Source organism: Convolutriloba macropyga, chromosome 1 (genome assembly GCF_964194025.1).
Source record: "Convolutriloba macropyga chromosome 1, txConMacr16.3, whole genome shotgun sequence".
Taxonomy (NCBI): domain Eukaryota; kingdom Metazoa; phylum Xenacoelomorpha; order Acoela; family Convolutidae; genus Convolutriloba; species Convolutriloba macropyga.
This window is the reverse complement of record NC_134468.1, coordinates 66867599-66892948: the sequence shown is the minus strand read 5'-3', so window position 1 is coordinate 66892948 and position 25350 is coordinate 66867599. Positions and strand designations below refer to the sequence as shown.

The 25350-nt window shown below is 34.9% G+C and overlaps 1 protein-coding gene across 1 annotated transcript in view; it reads left to right on the top strand.

Annotated features, from left to right (window-relative positions):
* Positions 1–25350, top strand: part of LOC142341807 (U5 small nuclear ribonucleoprotein 200 kDa helicase-like) — a 252374-nt gene that overhangs the window by 184063 nt on the left and 42961 nt on the right. Inside the window, exons 22-24 of the mRNA XM_075393052.1 lie at positions 2166–2338; positions 4099–4444; positions 24745–24914. Coding sequence (XP_075249167.1) covers positions 2166–2338; positions 4099–4444; positions 24745–24914 — 689 coding nt within the window. The remainder of the gene's footprint in view (positions 1–2165; positions 2339–4098; positions 4445–24744; positions 24915–25350) is intronic.

Below are 25350 nucleotides of genomic sequence, written 5' to 3'. Positions count from 1 at the left end.
TGTTGTTTTTAAGATGTGTTCACACATTTTTCAATGACTGATCATTGAAAACGGGATAAACAGGTAAAGCCCAGCGGGCATTAAGTTTCATTAGAATGCCAAAGTGGAAGTTAGTAGTCCTCTCAGTGTTTAGAGTGTTGCAGCTGCTGAGATGGCCGCAATTCAAGGTTAAAAGGTCATTTTTAGGAGTTTTTTGGGCTCAAAATGGTGCAATTTTTCACGTTTTTTGTGATTTTTTTTAAGTTTTTTTGCTTGATTATTCTTAGGTTGAAGTTTTTAAAAGTTGATGAAGGCCTTTTGCGGGATAAAAGTACTTGTTATGGCCATTTTATGAGCTATGTGTTTTGGTATTACAAACACAATCACACAAAATGTACTAGTTTTTGCAATTTTTTTCAAGTTTTTTGGAAATTGTTGTCAGTTTTTGTGTTTTTCCTGCTTCAGGGGTCAGGGAATCTCCTTTAGGGTTTGATAATATGGCAGTGTTTAATTTCTAGTAATAATGGAGTGGTTTTCAACATTTTACATGCTCGAATTTTAGCATTTTTTTGATAAAATCTGCAATTTTTTTGAGGTTTCCTAAAGTTTTTGTCAATTTTTTATATTTGCCCATTCTCAAGTGCCAGGAAACCTATTCCAAGGTCTGAAAAAAGTTACTGCATAGTTGTTAGTTTCAATGGATTTGTTCTCAACAATTTAATTTTTCCAATTTTGAAATTTTTCTGATAAAACTTGCAAGTTTTTTAGGTTTTTTTTTCAAAACTTTTGTCTTTTATTCTGTTTTTCTTGCCTGAGTAGCCAGATAACCTCATACAGGGTTTTATATTATGTTTTTAAATTGTTGCTATTGGGTAATTGGATGGTTTTCTACATTTCAATAGAACGAATTTCTGTTTTTTGAAATTTGTAATTTTTTATAAAAATTATTGCCTATCGGTCTTGGAACCAATTAATTTTTTACGGCATGGAATTGGTTTACTGGATAGCCTCTAGAGACACTAGAATCTTTTCTTAAGAAATGATTCTTAAGATATTATTATCACGATTTCAACAACATTTCATTAAAATTTCAATTGATATCATTTTTTAATTTTTGAAAATTTTCGAGTTAATCGATCTTCAAGGGCCAATGAATTTTTGCAGGCATTGCTTATATAATACTGCCCCAATTTCAGAAACAAAATTTGCTTTTGAACATATTTTTGAAATAGGTATATTTAAAGGGATCAAATTTTGACTTAGGGGTAAAAGCTTCAAAGTTTTATCAATGATTATATATTTGTTTAGTTTGATTGTTTGTTTCTCAATTTTTTGAGATGATTTTCTTTGTGTATTGGCTGGCATCAATGAATTGATCTGCTGATCAGGTAGAGTAATTTTAAGTTTTTCAGTCAATTCTTTGAATTGTATTTCAGGACTTGTTTTGCTATGTTTTTTTTTACTTCGTCGAACTTTTTTTTCGCTTTACCTTTTTGCCGCTTTTTCGACATTTTGCGTGAAATATTTTTGACTTCTCTAGGCTAGTTTCACTCTTCTGTCATTCTGCTCAAAGTCCTTTTAAACAGCAGCTGCTCAGCAAAACAATTCAAAATGAACATAGTCAGTAAAAAAAAATCTAAGTCAGAAATAGAAACGAGATAAACACATAAAGCCCATTTTTAGATGCCCGGTACTTCAACTTTGTTCTCATATGTTTTAGTTAATATCTATAATGCTTATTGGTATTCATACTAGACCCTGTAGCCTCTCACTGAGAGACAGGAGTATGTTCAACTACGAAATGACATCAAAATAAATTGCACTTAAAAATGTTTTTGTACAAAAATCAATTTTTTTGATATTTTCTTTTCTTTCAATCCCAATAGAGTTATGGGAATCAACGGCGGCTATTTTCCGGCAATCTGCCGGGTATGTTTAAAAATTCTGTTACAAAAAACAAACTAACTACAAACAAACTAGATCTGATATGGGAACAAACTAAGGTATGTTTTTTGAAACAGTATTTCATTCTGCCAACAACAGGCAGCACTAGCCATATAGCAGTAGCCTGATCAGCAATTCCAGAACTATTTTGGCGTTTTGACTTAGTATTTGTTTTGACTTAGTAACCTCAAACCTCAACTATTAAAATGGCTTTTATTGAACTCTTCTTATTATTATTACAGGTGAGCTGCTAAAGATGCCCAAGATAGGCAAGAACATCTATAAGTTTGTGCATCAGTTCCCCAAATTGGACCTGTCATCTCACATCCAGCCAGTTACTCGCTCCACTCTAAAAGTGGAACTCACAGTCACTCCGGACTTTAAGTGGGACGACAAAGTGCACGGAACCTCTCAGGTAAGCAGCATGAAAAGTGTATGTAAAGCTAGTTTGTATGTAAATGTGCTAGCGTCTCATGAAGCTAATCAGCCTAGGATTTCTGAAATTGAGATAGTACTGTTGCTAAAACCAACTAATGGGGCCCAGTGTATGCCCTGAAATTGAGTTGCCCAACACAAGATGCTATTTTAATGTTAATTGTTTTATGTGTATGCTCAACCCACTCGTCAATGGTTTGAGAGCAATTCACCGGACATTAGTCGTTTATTTTTAATAGCCGCCCTCATATTCTCAGCCGGCATTTAAAATACCCAAAATGAGCGGTGGAGGGTGACGTTCAACTATGCCGACGTAATACTATGCCGATTATAAGAGTGCCGAAAATTTATTCAATTTTTCACCCGATAAATTTCTAAACCAATGAAATCGCTTTAACTGAAATGAGCGCAAAATTTCTGAACCAATCAAAATGAAGTTGTGAGATTTTGGATTTTATTATTTATTAGGACAAGATAATTGGAGGGAGAAATATTTAAAACAAACAATGATAATTGCAGACCACGGCCATGCCTCAGCGGCCCGTGGGACTTTATGGGCCATGCCTCAGCGGCCCGTGGGACTGATATGAATCTATCACAACCGAATACTGACCAGCGTGCCCTAGTTGCATTGAAAACAACATTCAGTTAGCATTAATTGATAATTAATTGGTAATAGCAGTTTCGGCACTTTTAGAATCAATTTCAGTTTCGGCACTCTTAAACGTCTTCATAGTATTACGTCGGCATAGTTGTATGTAATCGCGGTGGAGTAATTATGGTTAAAGTCAATAATAGAGATAAGCCAAAAGAAACCCGATAAGACAATGAATATGGATAAAACCACACGTCCAGGACTGAGTGCATCAAGTTATTGACATTAATTAAATGCTCTTGAACAAAGTTTAAAGCTATTATTTTAATCATGTGTCTTTTTTTTTACTGCAAAGTTATTGCTTAACCTTTTTTTTGCGTTTTCCCCCAGAACATTTGGGTTCGAAGCCCCCTCGAGTTGGTGTTTTTGCGCCTTTAAAAATTTTTAAGCTACTTCCCTCAAAATTAAATTGCGCCAGCTGTCGTTTGAGATCAATTCGTCGGACGGTAGTCGGTTTTTATTTATAGCTGTGAGTCTTTAAGCTGAGCGTAGCTATATTGCGGTCGTTTTTTTTTCTCGTCGCCTAACGCTCTTTTTCATTTTAAAATTGTTCTAGAACATTCTGCTCGAGTGATTTGACTTTTTTGTGTGATCTAAATTTGAGACTGCAAAGACGACGACAGGACGATCTGGTCAAGTGAACTGACAGGCATACGTAGATCGCGGGTTCGAATCCCTCCATTGTCGAAACTTTTAGCTATGGTAAATAGTTCTCTCAGATGCATCCGCCTCTGAATTAAATTGTCCCGCCTGGTGGCACGCATGTTTTTTCAGTTGATTTATGTATCTACCTGTATTTTACGGTACCGAAGTCTATTTCGAAGCTCTTCCGGCCAACTGCGGGCTATTTGTAGAGTAAATGCTAATTGGACTCGGCATTGAGCGTGTTTTTCTCCAAATTAGAGGCTGAGTTCATCAATCTAATGAAATTGCCGACTAGATAGAAAACTCTAATTGACATTTACAATACTTTCAATTTCGATCCCAAAATTGAGCAGACGTCAACGGCGGCTATTTTCTGGCAATCTGTCCGCTGTGTTTTGGTATTGCATTGACGCAGCTCGAAGGGTTTGATTGTATTTTAGGCATTCTGGATAATGGTCGAAGATGTTGACAACGAGAATATCCTGCACAGCGAATACTTCCTTCTGAAACAGAAGTTCTGTGAAGATGAACACTTAGTCAAGTTCTACGTGCCAATGTTTGAGCCGCTCCCTCCCCAGTATTTCATTCGGATCGTGTCGGATTCCTGGCTGAACTCTGAGACGCAGCTCCCAGTGTCCTTTCGACACTTGATTCTACCGGAAAAGTATCCGTTGCCGACCGAATTGCTGGATCTGCAATCATTGCCAATGAGTGCACTGAGAGATTCGAGCTACGAGGAGATTTACAAGACGCAGTTTCAATACTTCAATCCTATTCAGACTCAAGGTTTATTTAGTTTCATGATTATTTAGCAGAGAGCCAAGAGAATTTTTCTGATGCCAATAATCTTTTAATTGTTCCAACCTCCAATTTTATTTGGGGGTTAAAAACGTTATTGCATCCTGGCTTTTCATTGAATTAATTTTGACCGATCGATATCTTTTTAAGAAGAGCTTCAAAACTGGTACATTAATTAGTTGTTTGAAAATTGTCGATCATTGCATTTTTAATAGCCGCCCTCATCTTCTCAGCCGGCTACTATAGCGCTTCTAATTACAATTCAAAGAATTTTAATTGTATTGGTGCGCTGTTTTTTTTTAAGGTGTTCACACATTTTTCAATGACATTGATCTTTCAAAACGGGATAAACAGGTAAAGCCCAGCGGGCATTAAGTTTCATTAGAGGCCCAAAGTGAGCTTCAGTACTCCTTCAAGTGCTTAGAGTGGTGCCGCTGCTGGGATGGCCTTAATTAAAGGTTAAATGGTCTTTTTTAGGAGTTTTTGGGCTCAAAATGTTGCAATTTTTCATGTTTTTTGTGATTTTTTTTTGTTTTTTAATAGCCGCGTCCCCAATTCTAGGCAGCTATTATAGCGCTCCTAATTTTTTTTACTTCGTCTACCAGATTTTTGTTTCGTCTTACCGTGACCTCTTGGAATTGACTTTTCAATGACTTACCTCACTCAAAAAAATGACTTCTGAGCTCACTTACGAAACTTTAAATTTTATGAACATTTTTTTATTAAAGGTCAATAGTGTGCATCTAAGTAGTGCCAAACATATACCCTAATTCTTGAATTTTAGTGTCTTGAGTTTTTGATTTCGAATATTAATTTTGGGATTTTGGAATCTTTTCCGTTTGTGCCCCCCCCCCCCCCCAAAAAAAATTGAACGTGCATCTGGGGGGTGCAAATAATATGCGCCCTCTAAGCTGAAGGGGCACAAACGGAAAAGATCCTAATTTTGAAAAGCCCTATTAGGGCTTTCTTATAGAGCTTATGTGTCTCATAAAAATGGCAGTCCGAAGCTAACCCAAAAAGTTTACTGGTCTATTAAAGGACTGGTGGTCGATCTGTCTATTTTATTTCTATAGTTGTTTCAATTCATGTAACGCCACAAGCGTCTATCAAGGCTATTTTCTGGCAGTCTGCCGGCTATGTTTTTTGTACTGCTATGTTTTTACAATTCAAAGAATTTGAATTGTATTGGTGCGCTGTGTTTTTTTTAAGATGTGTTCACACATTTTTCAAAGACTTTGATCGTTCAAAACGGGATAAACATGTAAAGCCCAGCGGGCATTAAGTTTCATTAGGGGCCCAAAGTGGACTTTAGTTGTCCTTCAAGTGCTAATAGTGGTGCAGCTGCTGGGATGGCCTCAATTTAAGGTTAAAAAGTCATTTTTAGGAGTTTTTGAGCTCAAAATGGTGCAATTTTTCATGTTTTTGTGATTTTTTTTGAGTTTCTTTGTTTGATTAGCCTTAGGTTGAAGTTTTTAAAAGTTGATTAAGGCCGTTTGTGATACAAAATTGCTGGTTATGACCATTTTATGAGCTATAAGTTTTGGTACTACAAACACAAACTCGCGAAAGGATACTAATTTTTGCAATTTTTTTCAGGTTTTTTGTAAATGTTTGTCATTTTTTGAGTTCTTTTAGCTCTAGGTGTCATGACCGAAACAGCAACATTAGAATTCGATCATGAATATTATAGAAAGTATGGTTTGATAGTTGATCCTGATTGGATAAAATGATTGTAATAATTGTATTCATATGCTTATATGTTATTGGATATAATTTGTAAAATAGGAATGAGTTCTTACCAGAAAGTTGGAGTTGTTGAAGAGATGATTGAAATGAAAGTTGGTTGATAAAAGAGATTGTAGAATTAGATTTGAATTGAAGTTGAACACAAATATGTTATAAAGGGTATAGCCACAACGAATTCACTATTCATCCGAAGACCTGAAACATAGATTAATCAGAAACATAATAGAAATTTCTAAAGTAATCGTTATAAGATGGTGACAGTTAAAAGTGGCTAAATAAAAATGCCTGATTTTATAAGCACGAATGTTAGCAAACAAAATATTTTACTCAAAATAAATTCGAATATAGCTAAACTCACTTCCTTCCACATTAACATTGCTACATTCGATATTTACTTAATTTATGAAAATCTTTTGAACTTTCACGTGGTAATTTATATCTTACTAAAATCTCATTTGAATTATGAATCTATTTTCGGCTTGCTTTACAACACCAACACAGTTTTTGAAGTTGACGATAATTAAAAACTTTACAAAACAATGTTACCTAAGTTGATAGATTTATTTTACGAATCACTGACTGATAATAACAATTTCACTACTTTCCATCCACAACAGACGCTTTTTAAATTGCCTGAAAGCAATGCCACAGTACTGGCAATATTTTCAGATCCCCATTATCATGTTATTGCAATGATTATTTCAAAGGATTTACAAAATGAACAAATTCTTTTAATCTTGTCTCTTACGCCACAATTTTTCTTACATCAAACACTATGTTACAAACACTTCTCTAATTGATCTTGACTTATTGGAAATTGATTATTTAATATTATAATTCAACAATGGGTGATGTAGCTGCAGCAGCTACTGCTATTGCAAATGCAATAACAACCAGTTTAGCTACAAGCCAAGCGGCTCCGACTGTTCACATCAATCCATTTTCCAGGGGACCAACAGAAGACTTCAGATTATTTAAAGAGCAAATTCGGAGCTCTATCACACTAGCACAGGTCCCGGATGCAGGTAAAGTTGATTTTCTGAAACTTCACTTGGCTGGTGGAGCACTCAGCTACTTTCTTGAACTGCCAGCGGCTGATAAAGCAGATCTTGCGACAGCCCTCACAGCTTTAGAGAGACGGTATTTTAGCGCTAATCAGCTTGAATTCTATAAACTCAAATTTCAAGAACGAAGATTCGATATGTCAAAAGAAACGCCAGAAGATTTCTTAACGGATCTAACGAAGCTTGCAAATATTGCCTTTGCTAATTCAGGAGGAGCAGATAGATCAGGCGAGCGAACTCGAAGAATCCGGGATGCATTCATTGCTGGAATGCCCACACAGCTGCGATTGAAATTACTTATGCGACCAGACACAGATACAGTTGACACGCTTTGCACTCAAGTTTCTAAACGACTTGTCTTGAAAAGTATATTACCTGACGAAGATTCAATTTCAACTGCATTTAATGCTGTTTCAAATGACCAGGCATCAAATAGTCTGACACAAGTACTAAACTCAGTTGTTGAAGCTCAAAAAGATTTGGCACAAACACAGAAAAATATAGGACAACAGATATTGCAAATCTACAAAAATGTTCGACAGGTGAGCCGCGGAGGAACAAATAGAGGACGCAGAAACGGCAACAACCGTAACAATTTTGGACAACGGTACAATCATAATTTGTCACCTGGATCATGGACAAATTACCGTTCCCACGGTCGCAGTATAACCAACCGCGAGGTCAAACCTATCGAGCTAGGTTTAACCCTGTCATATGCCGAATATGTGGTCAACCTGGCCATATGCAACGTGATTGTCTACTTAGACAACCTGCTCAACGCGGGTGAAATATACCATTCAATTACTACAGAGGAAACTCAAAAAACTAGTACAGCGACAGTCAGAAATTTTACTTTCATCAATAATCACAACTAATCGTACATTACCTATTCAACTGCATGGAGACAAACTTTATTATATACAGCTGAGCTTCCCCAAATTTCATATTGATGCCCTTGTTGACACCGGAGCCTTTTCAAGCGCTCTGCCTCTCAAATCGTTTAAGCTAATCCAAAAAGAAGCTCCAGAATACATTTCAACATCATGCAAATCATTTCCCAAATTTGTTAAATTGGCTAACGGAGAAAATGTTTCCGTTCTTTATAATATTGAAATCAAATTCTACATTGCTGGCACATGTTTCACTGAACAGTTCCTTGTTTTGAAAGAAATGAACTCACCATTACTAGGCATGCCTTTCTTCAAAAAGAATGATATTATCTTACATCCTCACAAAGGTTTACTTACCTACCTGATATCACTCTTAGCTTGAACAACGTTAGTTCATCAAAACCGATACAAAGAAATATAGTATTGTCAACCATTCCTAAAATAACTGTATTACCAAATCAACAAGAGGTAATTGAATGTAAGCTTGAAAAATTGCACCCATCATTACAAAATGTAATCGGAATTATTGAACCGTCATTGCTTTTTGAGCGAAAAACTGGATTGTGTGTCATGTCTTCTATTAGCAGAATTGATTCCACCTTTCGAACCAAAATTGTGATAATTAACTTACAGCCTTACAAAATAACAGTCTCTCCACAAACTCGAATTGGAAAATTTCAATTAGTTACACAAAAACAAGCATCCTACCTGTTACCTATACATCCCTCAATAATTGACTGTTATAAAGAATTAAACACGGTTATTGAAACTAAACAAACTTCAGAAATGGACAACTACACTTCAAAAAATTTTTGGTTTGCTACACCAGAAAATTGTGGTGATCCATCAACATTGAACGGTATTCAAAAAACCATTTATGATACGATAAAACGATTCAAACAACTAGAACTTTTGGACCCTACAATCAACCAGGAAAACAAAAAACAATTCTTGGAAAAGTTCAATTGGAGCGGCTCTATATTTACGAAACTGGAACGACAAAAAATGGAAGACTTGCTTGTAAAACATCATCAGATATTTGCGCCACACAGACTGGATCTTGGAAAAAACACTGACTGCCTAGTTAAACTGACGCCTGAACATGATAAACCGATATACACTTCGAACACCACAAAACCAATACATTTACGTGATGAAATTCTTATAGAACTTGCATTAATGCAATATTATGACATCATTACTACACTTCCTTTTTCGAAGTATTCATCACCAATATTTGCACAACGTAAATCTTCGGGAAAATTAAGAATACTTATTGATCTAAGAAGAATTAACCATCTTCTTCAACATGACTATACCAATAATAATTTTCCTATTCCTACCATGTCTGATGCTTCGGCACATTTAGCAGGAAAGAAAATCTTTGCAAAAATGGACTGCAGTCAAGCATATTTCTCAATGCAGATGGCAGATGAAAAGAGTGTACAGCTGTAAGCCTTCAATTTTGGTGGAAGAACTTTTGCATTCAAAAGGTTAGCGCAGGGACTTAATAGATCACCAACTGCTTTCAGTTCGTGTGTTAGTAAACACTTGGAAGCGTGTGTAGCTAATGATCAGTGTTTTGTCTATTTTGATGACTTGGGAAGCGGTGCTTATGATGGAATCAAACTTCTGGAAAATCTTGATGAAATTTTTAAGAGCATAGCACGATCAGGATTTAAGCTTTCAATGGAAAAATGTCAGTTCGGCATTTCCCAGATTCAATTTCTTGGGCATACGATTACGGAAAACGGCCTTAGCCCAAATAAAGATAAAGTTGAAAAATTCCTCAACAACATTAAAACGCCGAAAACAATTAAACAAGTTCGCAAGTTTATTGGCTTTATTCAATATTTCCAAAATTTTATACCTAATTTAGCAGTTAAATTACGCCCTTTTTTCAAGTTATAACGTAAAAATGAAAAATTTATCATAACGAACGAACACACGAACAGTATTGAGATATTGAAACGAGATTTGAATCAAGCTTGTCAATTATCACTAAAAATGGCTAAACCGAACTGCCAATTTATTCTCGTATGTGATGCTAGCTTTTATGCAGCAGGATATATCTTATTAATTGAAGATTACCACGATCACTCGAATCAACCTACGGAAAAATCATATGCTCCATTCGCCTTTGGTTCACACTTATTTTCTCCAAGCCAACTCAAGCATTCTATTTATGTGAAAGAATTTCTCAGCGTTTACTTGGCATTTGAAACGTTTGAACACTACCTCTGGGGAGTATCCAACAAGCCAACCATTGTATTGACTGATAACAAAAGCGTTACAAAATTTTTTCAGGCAAAAGTTATTCCTGGAAACCTATGGAATGCCGTTGACTATATCTTGTCGTTCAACTTTGTAATTGGTCACATCCCTGGAAAAGCTAATGCGGCTGCTTATTACTTGTCAAGAATCAATTTAAATCCAGCAACAAAAATGAAATTGAAATTGGAAAACCAAATACCAGTTAAGAAAATAAGCATTTCATTTCAGAAAAACACGCCGAAAAATCAACTTTGCCATTTAGCGCCTATAAAAGATAATCAAACCATTAAAGACAATTTCCAAATACCAACAATTGTAATTGAAAATGAGGAATCCGAATTCGAAGCTATGATTGATGAATTCACATCAATAGAGTCGTTAATCAACTCACTTAATACAACTAATCCGCTAGATGAAATGAACTTAGAATCCAAACTGACACCACTGAACATTGAAAGAGAGCAAATGAAGGACCTAGATATCCAGAAGGCAATAGTTTGGATAAGAAAGAAAATTAGACCAGACACAACTTATTCATCTTACGATTGTCAAAAATATCACAAGCAACTGAATCGATTAATTGTTGATGATGGAATTCTTTACCGGAAATTCTTTGATCATACCGGTCGAAATTTCACGAAACAAATTGTTGTACCAAGACAGTTGAGAGAAGAACTACTTTTTAGATTTCATAACTCAAAATTAAAAGGACATCTTGGCATCACGAAAACAATAACTGAGTTCCGCAAAAAATATTACTTCCCAGGTTTCACTGAATTCTTAATTGTATATATCAATAATTGTCTCTCTTGTCTTCAAACAAAATCGCCTAAACATGAAAACTTGACACCACCACTAAACCCAGTCACATATAACACAAGTTTTCCTGCAGATTTATTACAAGGTGATATTTTTGGACAACTTCCAAAATCAGGAAGCTACTCATATGTGATTACTGCAATGGATATTTTCTCTAAATATATGTTTGCACAACCAATCACATCCCCCTCTGCTGAAACTGGCTAAGATTTTAATGCAATGGTTCTTGAGACATTCCTACATTCCATTAGGAATCCTAACAGACAAAGGGTCAGTATTCACATCAACTAATTCAGAACCTTTCAGAAATGCTTGAGTTTAAACTAAATCACGCAACTGTTCAAACACGCTCAAACAATCGGCCTTCTTGAAAGATCTCACGGACCACTGAAACGCTATCTTAAAATTTATGAAAACCAACTTAAACATGACTGGCATAAATACGTTGATTTGGCAGTATTCCAACACAACACAAGCTATCATACAGTGCTAGGGTGCCCACCAACACTTATTTTTCATGGCAGGATACCAATGAACCCAATCGATCTTCGCTTCAACAACAAAACAATGCCAAACTACTCAAGTAAATTCGACTACGTGAGTGATCTACAAACTAAGTTGAATAACATCTTTGCTACAACAAAAGAAAATTTAGTTGCTTCTTTCAATTAATACCGAGAATATTATGATAGAAAAGCAAAAGGTACACCATTGAAAGTACATGACTATTGTATGTTGCTCCATCCGCTAATAACAACAGAACACGAGAAGATTGGAAAATCACAAAGTAAATGGACAGGAATCTATCGTGTTGAAAAAATTCTAACTAGAAGTAACTATCTAATTCGGAAAACAAAAACAAACTACACACAAATTGTTCATAGAGTCAGACTAAAACCATTCACACCACAGTTCAAAATCGAAGATCTCGATGATATCGGCGAACAAAAATTTCTTGAGGATCCTTTAATTCCAGAAGCACTTAAGTAAGCACAACTTTTTGATGCACACTTAGAAAACACAACATATCGTCCTATAGATAATAGAGGTACACCACACAGTACATCAAAAGTCTCACGACAACAGAATCTGCCACAACCAGACCCTACATTGACACCAGCACCATTGACACAAACAGAAGCACTTACATTTTTGGGAGAAACAACCCCCCAGTCTACAAATAGCTCTCAAACATCGCCACAGTTTTTAACACCTGAACAATATACTACACCAACTTCAGAGTCATCAGCAGCATCATCACCAACACAAACCCAACACTCTACCTCTATGCAACCGCCAACGTTTAATCTAGCGAGGTTAATAGCAGAAAAACGTGAGCAACGAAAGCAAACAAAAACAACAGAGCAACAGCCATCAACCTCTCAGACATTCTCCCAACCTACACAATCACATACAGTTATACAACCAATGCCAAAAGTCTCAAAAACTGGACCTCAAGTCGCTAACACTACATCACGGTATGGTCGTGAAAGAAAACAAACACAATTCTTTTCTTCTGGTAAATAATTCTTGATTTATCACCATTTTGACGGACAAGATCAAACTGCAGTATTTTTACCTTTAATTACCTAATTACTACAATTATGTCAATTTTACTTAGCCTAATCATTGATCATGTCTTCTGTTTGTTTGCTTGCTCCACTTTGTCTTTAGGAAAACTTACTCAACACACAGTAATGACTCATATAGATTACAAACTTAACTCTTAAGACATTACATTGAAACAACTCAACATAACGTATTACTGTATACATTACATTAATATATATATATATATATATATATATATATATATATATATTTAACAGCGTAGAGAATAACAATATGTGTAGACCATTCCAATTTACCCGCAGGCAAAATAGGAATACTTTGGTTATTGATTTATTTCACAGCTTGAAACTTCAAATTTGCATGATCATTTACTATGCTTATACATATTATTATTATTAAAACTGAAAAATCTCTTTTTAGAGACAAAAATTGAAAAATCTACATCCACAGCGTTGTTCACCTTGTTAATACCTATCGTTTAGTCTATAATATGCTTCATAGCATTCACTCAGAACTAAAGGGGTAAATAATTTCGACCCACAGTTATACCTTATTGACACTGAATCATGCCTTTCTGCATGACTCAATGTACTTGGAAGCCATTTTGAAACAGCTATATCCATACTGGCTGTAACTGCTAAGCATTCAGCATACTCCAGTAGCAATGAGCGGTGCTCCATAGTTACAATTTCAGCACAAGTTGCCACACATTCACGCCAGGAGAATTTTTTTAATATTTTTTTATCCACTTTCCTAAATAAAATATACGTATAAGCTATAATATTACTGAGTTAGCAGCGCTTATTTTGTTTTAACCTTCTTCCTTAATCCGCTTTGCAATGTATTTGTCTTTGTTGGCTGGAAATCGGAAACTCCTTTTCATTCGCTTGTTAGCACCGTCAACACCCGGCTTTCGCCCACGTTTTATTCTGGAACTATTACCACTTGTTATCACAGACTGGCCAGACTGTGAAAACGCATACAAATGTTCTGTTAGACCACTTGTTACAATTTTGTTCCTCTTATGAAGTTCTTGGCTTATTTGAAGCGCGCCTTCCGTTCCAGCATAATTTAAAAGTGACTTAAATCCTTCATGTCTAATTCCCGTTCCATAACTTCTAAGTGTACGCTCAGCCCTGTTGAAATCTTTCATGTTACACGCTTCCCAACCCCACACAAATGAAACACAAACGCTTGAAGTCAATACCGCATGTGCGCATAAACTGGGCTGGCACAAAATATAATCAGATTTTGGAATGTAATAAAAAACATTTTTCTGAATTATTGAACTTTCTGGACCATCAGAAATAAACTTTGAAAAGTCCTCAAATTTACGCATTTGTTTTTCAAAACTCACGGAATGGACACCAGGAGTACATATAAAATATAATTTCTCCCCAATTGAAGTTACTGAGATAGAATTTTCGCCTCCTGTTTCAATGTGACCATCTGTCCACCAACAATTATATTGTATAATTGCATCGCATTTTGTTTCCTTTAAACAAGAAGGAATAGTGTATTTTACAAGATCTTTCATCGTCATACTGTGGCACCATGAATCACTTTGCAAACTTTCCTCGGGACTTTCTAATTTTGAATACAGGCGAGATTCTCGACCACCGTTTATTAATCTTGATGGCAAATTAAAACATTTATTAACTTTCGTAAGAAAATTTGACTCCCTATTAACATTATTTAAGAAGGAGACAAATTCTGGATTAAGCTCAAATAACCGATGATTTGTAATAGCAATAGGAGTTTTCACCCAATCGTTTTCCACATACTTCGAATATCCCGCAGATATTAATTCACTGGTAACTTGAAGCCAATCGGTAGACTGATTTACGTTGACTATGGGTACAGGTTGCCAACCAATTGATTTTAGCTTATCTGGATTTCTAAATTCATTATTGAAATTTCGAAATCGTGTTTGAATGTCTTGCAAATTTGATTTACAACGAGTAATTGCCATTTGATCTTAAAAAAAAATAATTGTTATTAATAAAAAAAACCTTAGTTACTTTAATGAAAAATTCAGTTACTCAAAATTTAATTTAGTAACAACATTTGACAATTAAGACAATTATTGCTGGAAATACACAGAGCCCAGCTAAGAAGCAGACAATTAGCCCGATCACCCAGCCAAGCACAGTAGAGTCGCCGTCACCAACAGCAACAGACGCCTCACAAGGGTACTCCAATTTGTCAATTGAAAACACCACAACACCGTTTTCAATGAAGGACATATTGCCTTGACGACACAGAACCTCCTTTTCTACGTCATACTCAATTTTAGTGCAACATAAAGTTGAACAAAAATATAAGGCGAACAGAAAGATGACATGCATTATTAATCTAAAAAACCATTACCTGCTTGAGTTGTATTTCTTTAAAAAGTTATACGTTACACATGATGAGCTGAAAATAAAAACAAAGTTATTTAGTACAAATTTCAACCGACATTTTATCATTGCGCCTTGAGCAAAACTTACACCTTACTCATCTTATTCAAGCCTATGAAAACTAATTAACACCTAGAGCGCAAAAACAATGTTATACCTAGAGCCTATAATTAAAATCAAATAAACAATTTTGAGGAAAAATTCCCAAATTACTTCAAGTTATTGCCTCTTCTTTAGGCTTGTTTAGATTACAAGCGAAGTTTTACTTCCTCTGAGCTTTATTAGCCCTACAGGAGTAATTCCCTCATTGGGATGACTGCGTTCTGTTTTTTTATAGTCTGGCAAACTTACTAATTTTAACTTCAACCTTGTTTATATTCTGTAGGCAGTTAAGATTGCTTTTGTCTGGCCAACTGAAGCAAAAACTTAAGTCCTGCTCTTATTTCAATTTTCAAATTGGAAAATTCATGCAAATGTCAACAAAAAGAATTAGTCAAGATTAAAGAAACGAAATGCACACCAAAACTTATTACAGAATTCTTTCTCTCTTAATTGTTATACAAATTGCTTACCTCAATGACAAAATTACCAACAATGGAATTGAATTTGTTTACCAACAGAAACTGTTACTTGCAGAAATGTTTATTAATGTAGAATTCATAATTCCATTTCCTTCATTGCCCAATAGTCTTGATATTCAATTGGCTAATTTTTCATCAATGTTAGAGCAATCTTGGAATGCTTATAAATACGGATCCAACCTGACATATATGAATACTAACGAAAGCTCGTTGAATTTTGATTACTTGTCTGGCTTTGTTGATAAACAATTACAACTTGCTCGTCAAGATCTACAAGACTTAAGAACAGATATTTCGGAAACACTGATGAGAAATGATTCACATGAGAGAAACCGACGTGGAGTCCCTTTGATTGCGTTTGGAGCTCTCACTGCTGTTACAGCAGGAGCAGGAATTGCGTGCTCGATTGGAAGTATATTTGGAGCTTGCGGTGGATCAACGAAAAATCGGGATGACATTGACTTTGCTCTACAAAAACTTGAAGAAAACGGAAACTTATGGATCGAAGTTCAGAGTAAACTTAATGACAAATTCTATATTGTAGCATCTCAATTGAAAGATGTTAAACAAACTCAAAAACAGATTGTTCAAACGCAGAAACAACAGGCAAGTACTCTGAATAAGGCGATAGATGTCATAAACTCAAACTCGAGAAAACTGATGGCCTGCACACAATATTTCTACGCCCGGGATCAGAAATTGAAATTGCAAACAAATCTGGCAAGTTCTCTATTGGCACTTAATAATGAAATAAAACGTTATCGCATCGCTACTTATTCTTACAAATTAACAATTCTCAATTCAATTATGACCATGGTTAACAAATTCATACACATGGCTTTGGTTCCAAAGCAAATATTGGACAAAATCCTTCAATCTTTAGCTACCCAGCAGACAAAAGAGGATGATCGATTAACGCTAGCAATACCTCCTTCTCAAATCCTTACTTATTATGAAACAAAACTGTTGACAAATGTTGTAGTGGAAGATTATGGTATGCTTTTTCGTCTCGCAGTTCCGTTTGCTTCTGGGTCAACTGCTCTTAATCTGTATCGTGCCATCACAATACCTATGCCAACGAATGATACTGACGGATATGCCTCTCAATATAAGACTGAAGCAGATTACATAGCAATTGCTGAGTCAACCAGACGAATTGCTCTTCTATCTCAACCAGAAATTGATTCATGTATTGGATCAAGCAGTTTCTCAGTTTGCACAAACGGTTTTTCCCTTGAGACAGCAGAAGATACATGCCTTGGAGCTCTGCTTATCGGAAATCAATTTGCAGCTTTACAAAATTGTAACATAAACACTGTGAAACTTCCTGTTAAAGAGAAAGCTAAAAATTTGGGTAATGGCAAATGGTTAATTACTTCAGCTTCAGAAAAATTTGACATGTTTTTAAGTGAGATGAAGAATAACGACCCCTTAAAGCGACAAAGGCTGCCAGGATGTAAAACTTGCGTAATAGAATTACAATGTGGAACAAAAATAGAAACACGATTCATGGAACTCAGAGCTGACATGTTTTCATGTAGAAATGATTCTGCAGTTAGAATCGATGGCAACCTTACGGATCCTTTACAACACTTATTCTCGAAAATACTATCTTTGAACAAGATGCCACATATTTCAACTTTGACACAAGCAAGAGAACAGGTTATTGAAAAAGTACAACTTGAATTGGCGAATGTACCGGACTACCATCGAAAATCTTTTGATCGTCTTGACGAATTAACTTAACCTATAATTGGAAATATGAAAACCATTGGACCAAGCTTGAAAAACCGCTTCACAGATAGCTCAACATGGAAAATAACAATCGCCATTGGTCTCACATCATTTTTTATTTCTCTTGTGCTACAATTACTATTTGGTTATTTGACAAACAAATACGGACGTCAGTACAATATGCTAAAAATTCTGGCCGGAGGAACTATCATTCAACCGAGACCCGTAGTGGTTATCAGCGATGTACAGTTTAACTTTCTAAAGATTCAGAGGACTGACTTCTTTGAAACAAATTATGTGCTAAATGAGAAAGATCTCAGAGAGGCAACCGTAATGGCTAATACTACAGCACGAGCACCCCAATATGAGGAACAAAATCCTATGCAATCTTTGTGTGAGCAGATTGCTCTCCAAATTAGACCTTAAACTCAGCTCAGATAACCACCAAGCTTAATATTTTATGACTGTGGGCAAAAGTCTGCATGTGTAAATCCTAGAAATTAGATTCTACACACTTATTTAAAAAAAATACTTCGTCACTGCAACTAAATTTTTAATAGCTGCTAAACCTGAATATTGCTTATTATAAAACAAGGCGCAGTGTCACATTAATTTTGAAATTACTAAACTTAGTAGTTAAGTTTTAATAAAACAAGGCGCAGTTTCATGACCGAAACAGCAACATTAGAATTCGATCATGAATGTTAAATTTGATAGTTGATCCTGATTGGATAAAATGATTGTAATAATTGTGTTCATATGCTTATATGTTATTGGATATAATTTGTAAAATAGGAATGAGTTCTTACCAAAAAGTTGGAGTTGTTGAAGAGATGATTGAAATGAAAGTTGGTTGATAAAAGAGATTGTAGAATTAGATTTGATTTGAAGTTGAACACAAATATGTTATAAAGGGTATAGCCACAACGAATTCACTATTCATCCGAAGACCTGAAACATAGATTAATCAGAAACATAATAGAAATTACTAAAGTAATCGTTATAAGACTAGGTGCCCAGAAACCTCCTCTAGAGTTTGATTAACGGTTTGATGATAGATTATTGCATATGTAGTGGTAATAGAATGGTTTTCAACTTTTTACCATCATGAATTTTAGCATTTTTTGACAAAGCTTGCAATTTTTTCTTATTTTTTTGACATTTATTGTCATTATTCAAGTTGTTTGAGTCCCAGGGGCCAGAAAACCTCTTTAGCGGTTGGATAATAAGTTACTGAAATTTTTTTTAGTTGCCATGGAATAGGTTTCAACTTTTGAATATCACAAATTTTAGCAATTTTTTTGACAAAATTCTTATTTTTTTCAGGTTTTTGAAAATTTTCGTCAGTTTTTCAGTTTTTCCAGCATCAAGGACCAGGCAATCTCATTTGAGGTTTGTTTATAGGGCACTGCATAGTTTCTAGTAACAATGGAATGCTTTTTTACTTTTTAATGTCTCGAATTTTAGCATTTTTCTGATAAGATCTGCAATTTTTCTTAATGTTTCCTAAAGTTTTTGTCAGTTTTTGATATTCGTCCATTCTCAAGTGCAAAAAAACCCATTCCACGTTCTGATAAAAAGTTACTGCATGGTTTTTAGTTTCAATGAATTTGTTTTCAACATTTTAATCTTTCGACTTTTGGAAGTTTTTTAGATAAAATTTGCAATTTTTTTCAAAACATTTGTATTTTATATAATTTTTCATGTCTCAGTAGACAGGTAACCTCATCCAGTGTTTGATAGTATGTTATTAAATAATTGTTAAATGCTAGGGGGCAATTGAATGGCTTTCAACATTTTAATAGAACAAATTTCTATTTTTTGAAGTTTGAAATTTTTTCTAAAAATCATTGCCTATCGATCTATGAGCCAATGAGTTTTTTAAAGCTTTGAATTGGGTTACTGGATAGCCTCTAGAGACATAGAAATGATTATGACGATATTTATATCACAATTTTCAGCAACTGTTTCTGATAATTTGCAATTGATTTCTTCTTAAATTTTTTGGTCATTTTCGAGTTAATCATCGATCTTCAAGGGCCAGTGAATATTTTTCAGGTCTTGCAGATATAATACTGGACCGATTTCAGAAACAAAAATTGATTTTGAACATGTTTTTGAAATAGGTTTTTTAGAGGGAGAATATTTTGCCATAGGTCTGAAAGCTTCGAGTTTTAGCAATGAGTATATTTTGTTTAGTTTTGATTCTTTTAATTTTTCAATTTTTTTACATGCTTTTGTTTGTGTTCTGGGTGGAATTGTTCAGTTGATCTGCTGGTCAGGTAGAGTACGTCTGAGTTTTTCAATCAATTCTTTGAATTGTATTTCAGGACTTGTGCTGCTATGTTTTTTTACTTCGTCGAACAAAAGTTTCGCTTTACCTCATTTTGCCGCTTTTTCAACATTTTGCGTTTAATCTTTTTGACTTCTCTAGGCTAACTTCTTCTTTCTCTCATTCTGCTAAAAGTGTTTTTGAACATCAGTTGTTGAGCAAAGCAATTCAAAATGAACAGAATCAGAAAATAGAAACAAGTCAGAAATAGAAACGGGATAAACCTATAAAGCCCAATTTTAGATGCCCGCTATTTGAACGTCGTTCCTATAAGTCTTAGTTGCCATCTCTAATGCTTATTGTTATTGGTAGTAGCCCCTGTAGCCTCTCTCTAAGAAACAGAAGTATTTTAAACTACGAAATGCCATCAAAATAAACCAATCATGCTTATTGGAATCAACGGCGGCGATTTTCCGGCAATTATGTATAACCTGCCGGTTATGTTTAACTTTGACTTCATGATGAAATATTGGCGTTTAAAGTTTTCAAAAAGTTTTCCCTTTTCACCCAATAGAAGTTTCAAAGTGGGCTATCCATACTGAAGATCTCCCTATAAGTACTCAAAATAGATAAAAAAATTTGGTAACATAAATATTTTCTTTTTTTTAGGAGACTAACAACACCTGCATATTTCGTTTTATTGGGAGACTTAAATGAAATTAGAACTTTTTTCAATTTTAAATGTTTAATTGCTCTCGAAACGTGTTGTACTCTGTAAACATGTTGGTCTTTTTTATGCAAAATTTTTGCTTGACCGATTTGACTTTTCGAGTTACTTGTGTGCCCTTGACTTTTTTGTTTTGCGAGATATAATTTTTGTTTTCTCACTCAGTGTCAGCAGCTGAACTCAAGTGGCGGCAGTTTTAAAAGTCAAATGAAAAACGCGCCAGAATAGTGTCATTTTTTCGCTTTATTAGTGATTAACAGCCGCCTCAGCTTCTCAGCCGGCTATTATAGCGCTTCTAATTTTCTACTTTTCAAAGAATTTGAATTGTATTGGGGCGCTGTCTTTTTTTCAGATCTCTTCACACATTTTCATAGTTTTTGAAGTCAAATTAGAGTAGTGATATTGGTCACGCCGAAACAGGAAGAGCGAAAAATGAGATTTGCGGCGTGAAATTTTTCGCTCTAATTTCTAAATAGAGTGAGTAAACGGTGTTTGAACAAAAATTCGCTTTCTCTCTTGTGGTTTTTTTTGTTCACATGTGGCAATTTCACTTTGATTTTTACTGTTTTTTCAGTTTTTTGGATCGGATTTTTTTCTAAATGGCTTTCCCAATCCATTTTTAATTCATTCTAGGCCTAGTTATTTGTTTGAACCAAATTTCTATTTCTCGCTAGTGGTTTTTTTGTTCACATGCTGCATGTTGACTTTGATTTTCTATTTTTTATGTCTGGCTTTTTGTTTAGTCAATGAAAATTCTTTGAATTGTACGTCAGGACTTGTCCTGCTATGTTTTTTACTTCGTCGAATAAAAATTTTTTCGCTTTACCTTAGCTCACAACTTGTTCAAAATCTTGCGTGAAATCTTTTTGACTGCTCAAAGTTTTTTTAGACAGCAGTTGCTCAGCAAAACAATTCAAAATGAAAAGAGTCAGTATTAAAAAACGAAATCAGAAATAGAAAGGGGATAAACCCATAAAGCGCAATTTTAGATGCCCGTTACTCGAACTTTGTTTTTATTTACCATCTCTAATGCTTATTGGTATTGATACTAGCCCCTGTGTTGTCTCACTGCGAAACAGGAGTCTGGCCAGCTCCAAATTGACATCAAAATAGTTCGCACTTCAACATTTTTTGTACGAAAATCAATTTTCACGAGTTTCTCCCTTCTTTAAATCCCAATCTTGGTTATGGTAGTCAACGGCGGCTATTTTCCGGCAATCTGCCGGGTATGTTTATATTGGTATATAATAACCTCTAATGACGTCATTTGAAGCCCCCTTAGTGATTTTAGTTACCCCCCCCCCGCCCAACTGAAGCAGGCTGCAATAGATTAGAGCTCCCAATAGTCGTTCGAGAGCAATTCTTCCGAAGTTAGTCTGTTTTGTTTCAATTTTTAATGTTTACTCATCCAGATTATTTTCCGTGTCTCTTACAACTTTTTTGTTTCTAGTCGAAAAGAAAAATACAGACTTTTAGTTATATGGTTCTCACGTTTCTGATCATTCTTATCTTCATGTACGCTTAACTGTACTTTAGATAAATTAGAAAATGCGTGTCTTGATGTGGAATTTCAAGATACAACTTGAAAAGTTTGGAGCTTTAAAAGGCAAAAAAAAATTCGTGGAAAGTTTATTTTTCATCAATTTTAGTGTTTATAATCCAATGAATTTTTTTACGGCCACCGTTCCTTCAAATTTTGATATTAAGTGAGGAATGATGTAGGGATTCAGTATGACAGTTTTTGGGGCAATTTCATTCAATTGTTTTGCTAAGTAAAGGAAAAAAATAATTCTAATTATTAGCTGCCGTCAGCCTCTCAACGGCTACTGTTTAGGTGCTCTCCTTTTTTAATTCGCTTTACCTTTCGTTCAGGTTTTTCCTTTTACATAAGTCACTGCTTTCGCGTTTGGGTTCTGAATTACCGCACTCACTGTTTCAACTGAATGGATTTCAAATTCTTTGACTCTTGGAGATGCGCAGTGTAGTGAAAGTGGTCAAGATCAAAAGATCAAATTCAAAAAATGGGATAAACCGATTAGGACCAGCCATTAAGTCATCGTGCATTATGTTTTCAAATTTTAATAGAGCGACTACTAGCTGGCCTTGGTACTAAGCTGAATAGCCTTAAGTTTAGAAGCTGAATTTATATATAATTTTAGAACCTAACTGAAATTGCGCACCAAATTATAGAACTTTTGGACACCTAGAGAGAAATTCTGTCAACTGTTATCTCTTCTTTTTTTTCGTCCTCTGTGTCAATCTCGATTACGTCATTTTTTTCTCATTCATAATTGTTAAAGTGAAATGACGTTGTACTGATATCAAAAAGATTCTCGAAGCCGTTGTTTTAGTTTGAGAGGTACCAATAGCAAAATTTATTTGGATTATTTGGTTTTTTAACTAACTTTGGTTTTTAAGATTATTTTTGTAACTATCGTTGATTCCGTGAGCACAAGAACATCAGGCTGCAGACTGCCGAATACTTCTGCAACTTACACTTGAGGGCCATAGAATATCGATAGAGACAGTTAATCTGAAATCTCCAAATTTTTATTGTTAGAAGCCATTTAGAGGTTAGAGTTAATCATTTATGATCAAAAAGTTAACCTCGAAATACCGCTGAGAACACACTTCTAAAGAGTTACAATTGACCTAAACGCAGCTGATCAATCGAAACCACTCTTTTGAGCCCTGCGACGTGAAATCGTTTAAAACCGAAGAAGTATTAGATAGTGAAACAAAAAATATAGCAGCACAAATCCTGACCTACAGTTTAAAGACTTCGACTTATCATTGACGAAGCATAAAACTAGACCTATAAGGGAATATGAATGGATTGCGAAAACTATTTAGGAAAAATATGATCGAAAAATTGTAAAAATTAAAGTCAAATTGCCGCATGCGAACAAAAATCACAACCACGAAAGAGGATTTTTGTTCGAACACCGTTTTCTTACTCAATTGCAAAATTAGAATGAAAATTCTACGCCGCATAACCACTGTTTTTTTTCTCCACTGCCTGTTTCGGCGTGACCGAAATCACTACTACAATTTGACTTTAAAAATCATTTAAATGTGTGAGCAGATCTTGAAAACATCACCGGAGGACTCCGGAATTGAATTAAAATTTAACTTACACCCAGGCAAGCCACTAAGTGATGAAGCTCTGAACTTCATTATATCATTCAATTTGAAACAACAATCAGAGGAAGCCAAAAGCAAGGTTTATTATACATTGTCTGCTAACTTTTAATTATATTCAACAAAAAATAGTGCATGATGGCAAAACGTTACAACTCGAAAACGCAGAAAAACCGAGCAAAAAGAAAAGAATTAAAGGACAAAAATCTGAAAAACTTGCTGAATATTGCAATAATAATCTCTAAGTATGGCAAAGTCTCAACAACTGTTTACAACAAACTTTGCGGAACAGTTCCTGTATATTCTCATTCAGTACTCACACGACACCGAATGAGCTATCAAATCTTTGTTTTTCCTTAGTAACAATGACACTGCAAACACCCCTAATTAAACAATTGAACGTGAAAAAAATATGTAAGCCAGAAAGAAAAAATTGTTATATTTAGCCTATTTCTTATTCTCCAATTGAAACAAACTTGATAATCGAAGCAAAAGGCCACGAAATCCAATCTAAAAACTAATTTATACCAAAAATTACCCCAGAACCTGAAAACCTGAAAAAGAGAGCAAAAACTTTTAATTTAAAAGCTTCCAAAACAGTAAAATAGCTTTAGATAGCATACAAAACTCTAATACATGATTGAAACGATCAAAAATGCTCCCAGACATACAGGTGCTTGTTAATATGGTTTAAAAAAAACAATTTTACCCGGAAAATTGAAGTAAAAACTAAAAAAAAACTCCTCCGAAAAACCAGCAGGTGATCAAAATATTTCGCTCGCTTATCTAATTTTTTTCTCACCTACTTTGGCTCTCACTCAAAAATTGAGTTCTTTTAGGTTATTAAATTTTTCTCATGTTTTTACTGAGTTTCAAAACCAATCCATTCCAGAAAACTTTGATTGAAGTAGTGGGGTTTAAGAGAATTTTCAGTAGTTGTCATAGAATCTAAGGAATTCTTGTTGTAAAAAAGCGAAGACGAAATTAAACGTTAGGTATATCAAACAGGTGATTCGCCAAATACCTGTGCAATTGTGAGTTGTAGGAAAGTGCTTTGGTGTTTTAGTTTTCAACCAGGTGTATAATGGAGATGACAATGTGTTTGTTGGTGCGCCATGTGGAAGTGGGAAAGGTGTCGTGGCAGAATTTGCCCTCTTGAGACTGTTCAATCACTTTCCGGAGCCAGACTCTGCCAAGGCTGTCTACATTGCACCCTATGATGCACTTGTGCAACAGGTAATACTTCCGTTTCCTTAATAATATGGAGAGGGTTTAAATTTTGAATGTTTTAAATCTGAAGTTTAAGTCCGCAAATATTTGTGCATTTTTGCATCATATTTTTTTGTTTATCTTGACAAGCGAGCGGAACATTGTTGCTTAAGCTAAAAATGCATTCTGCAGTATTCGAAATGTTGCTTAACAGTTCATGTATTAAATTATGTGATGAAATGAGTATAGCTTTATTTAAAACCAGTCTATGGTGTCGTTTTTACCGTTAATTTTAACTTGGAAAACTCCAAATATGAAAGCTCGATGTCAAAAGTTACCAGTTTTTGGAAGCAGAAAGGACAGTCTCAGAAGCATGAATGATTTTCTAACTCGAAGCAACAAGATGCCAAATTTGAATCAAATCTGAACGAGAAATTTTTTCATCAGTTAAAGGTCTTAATAA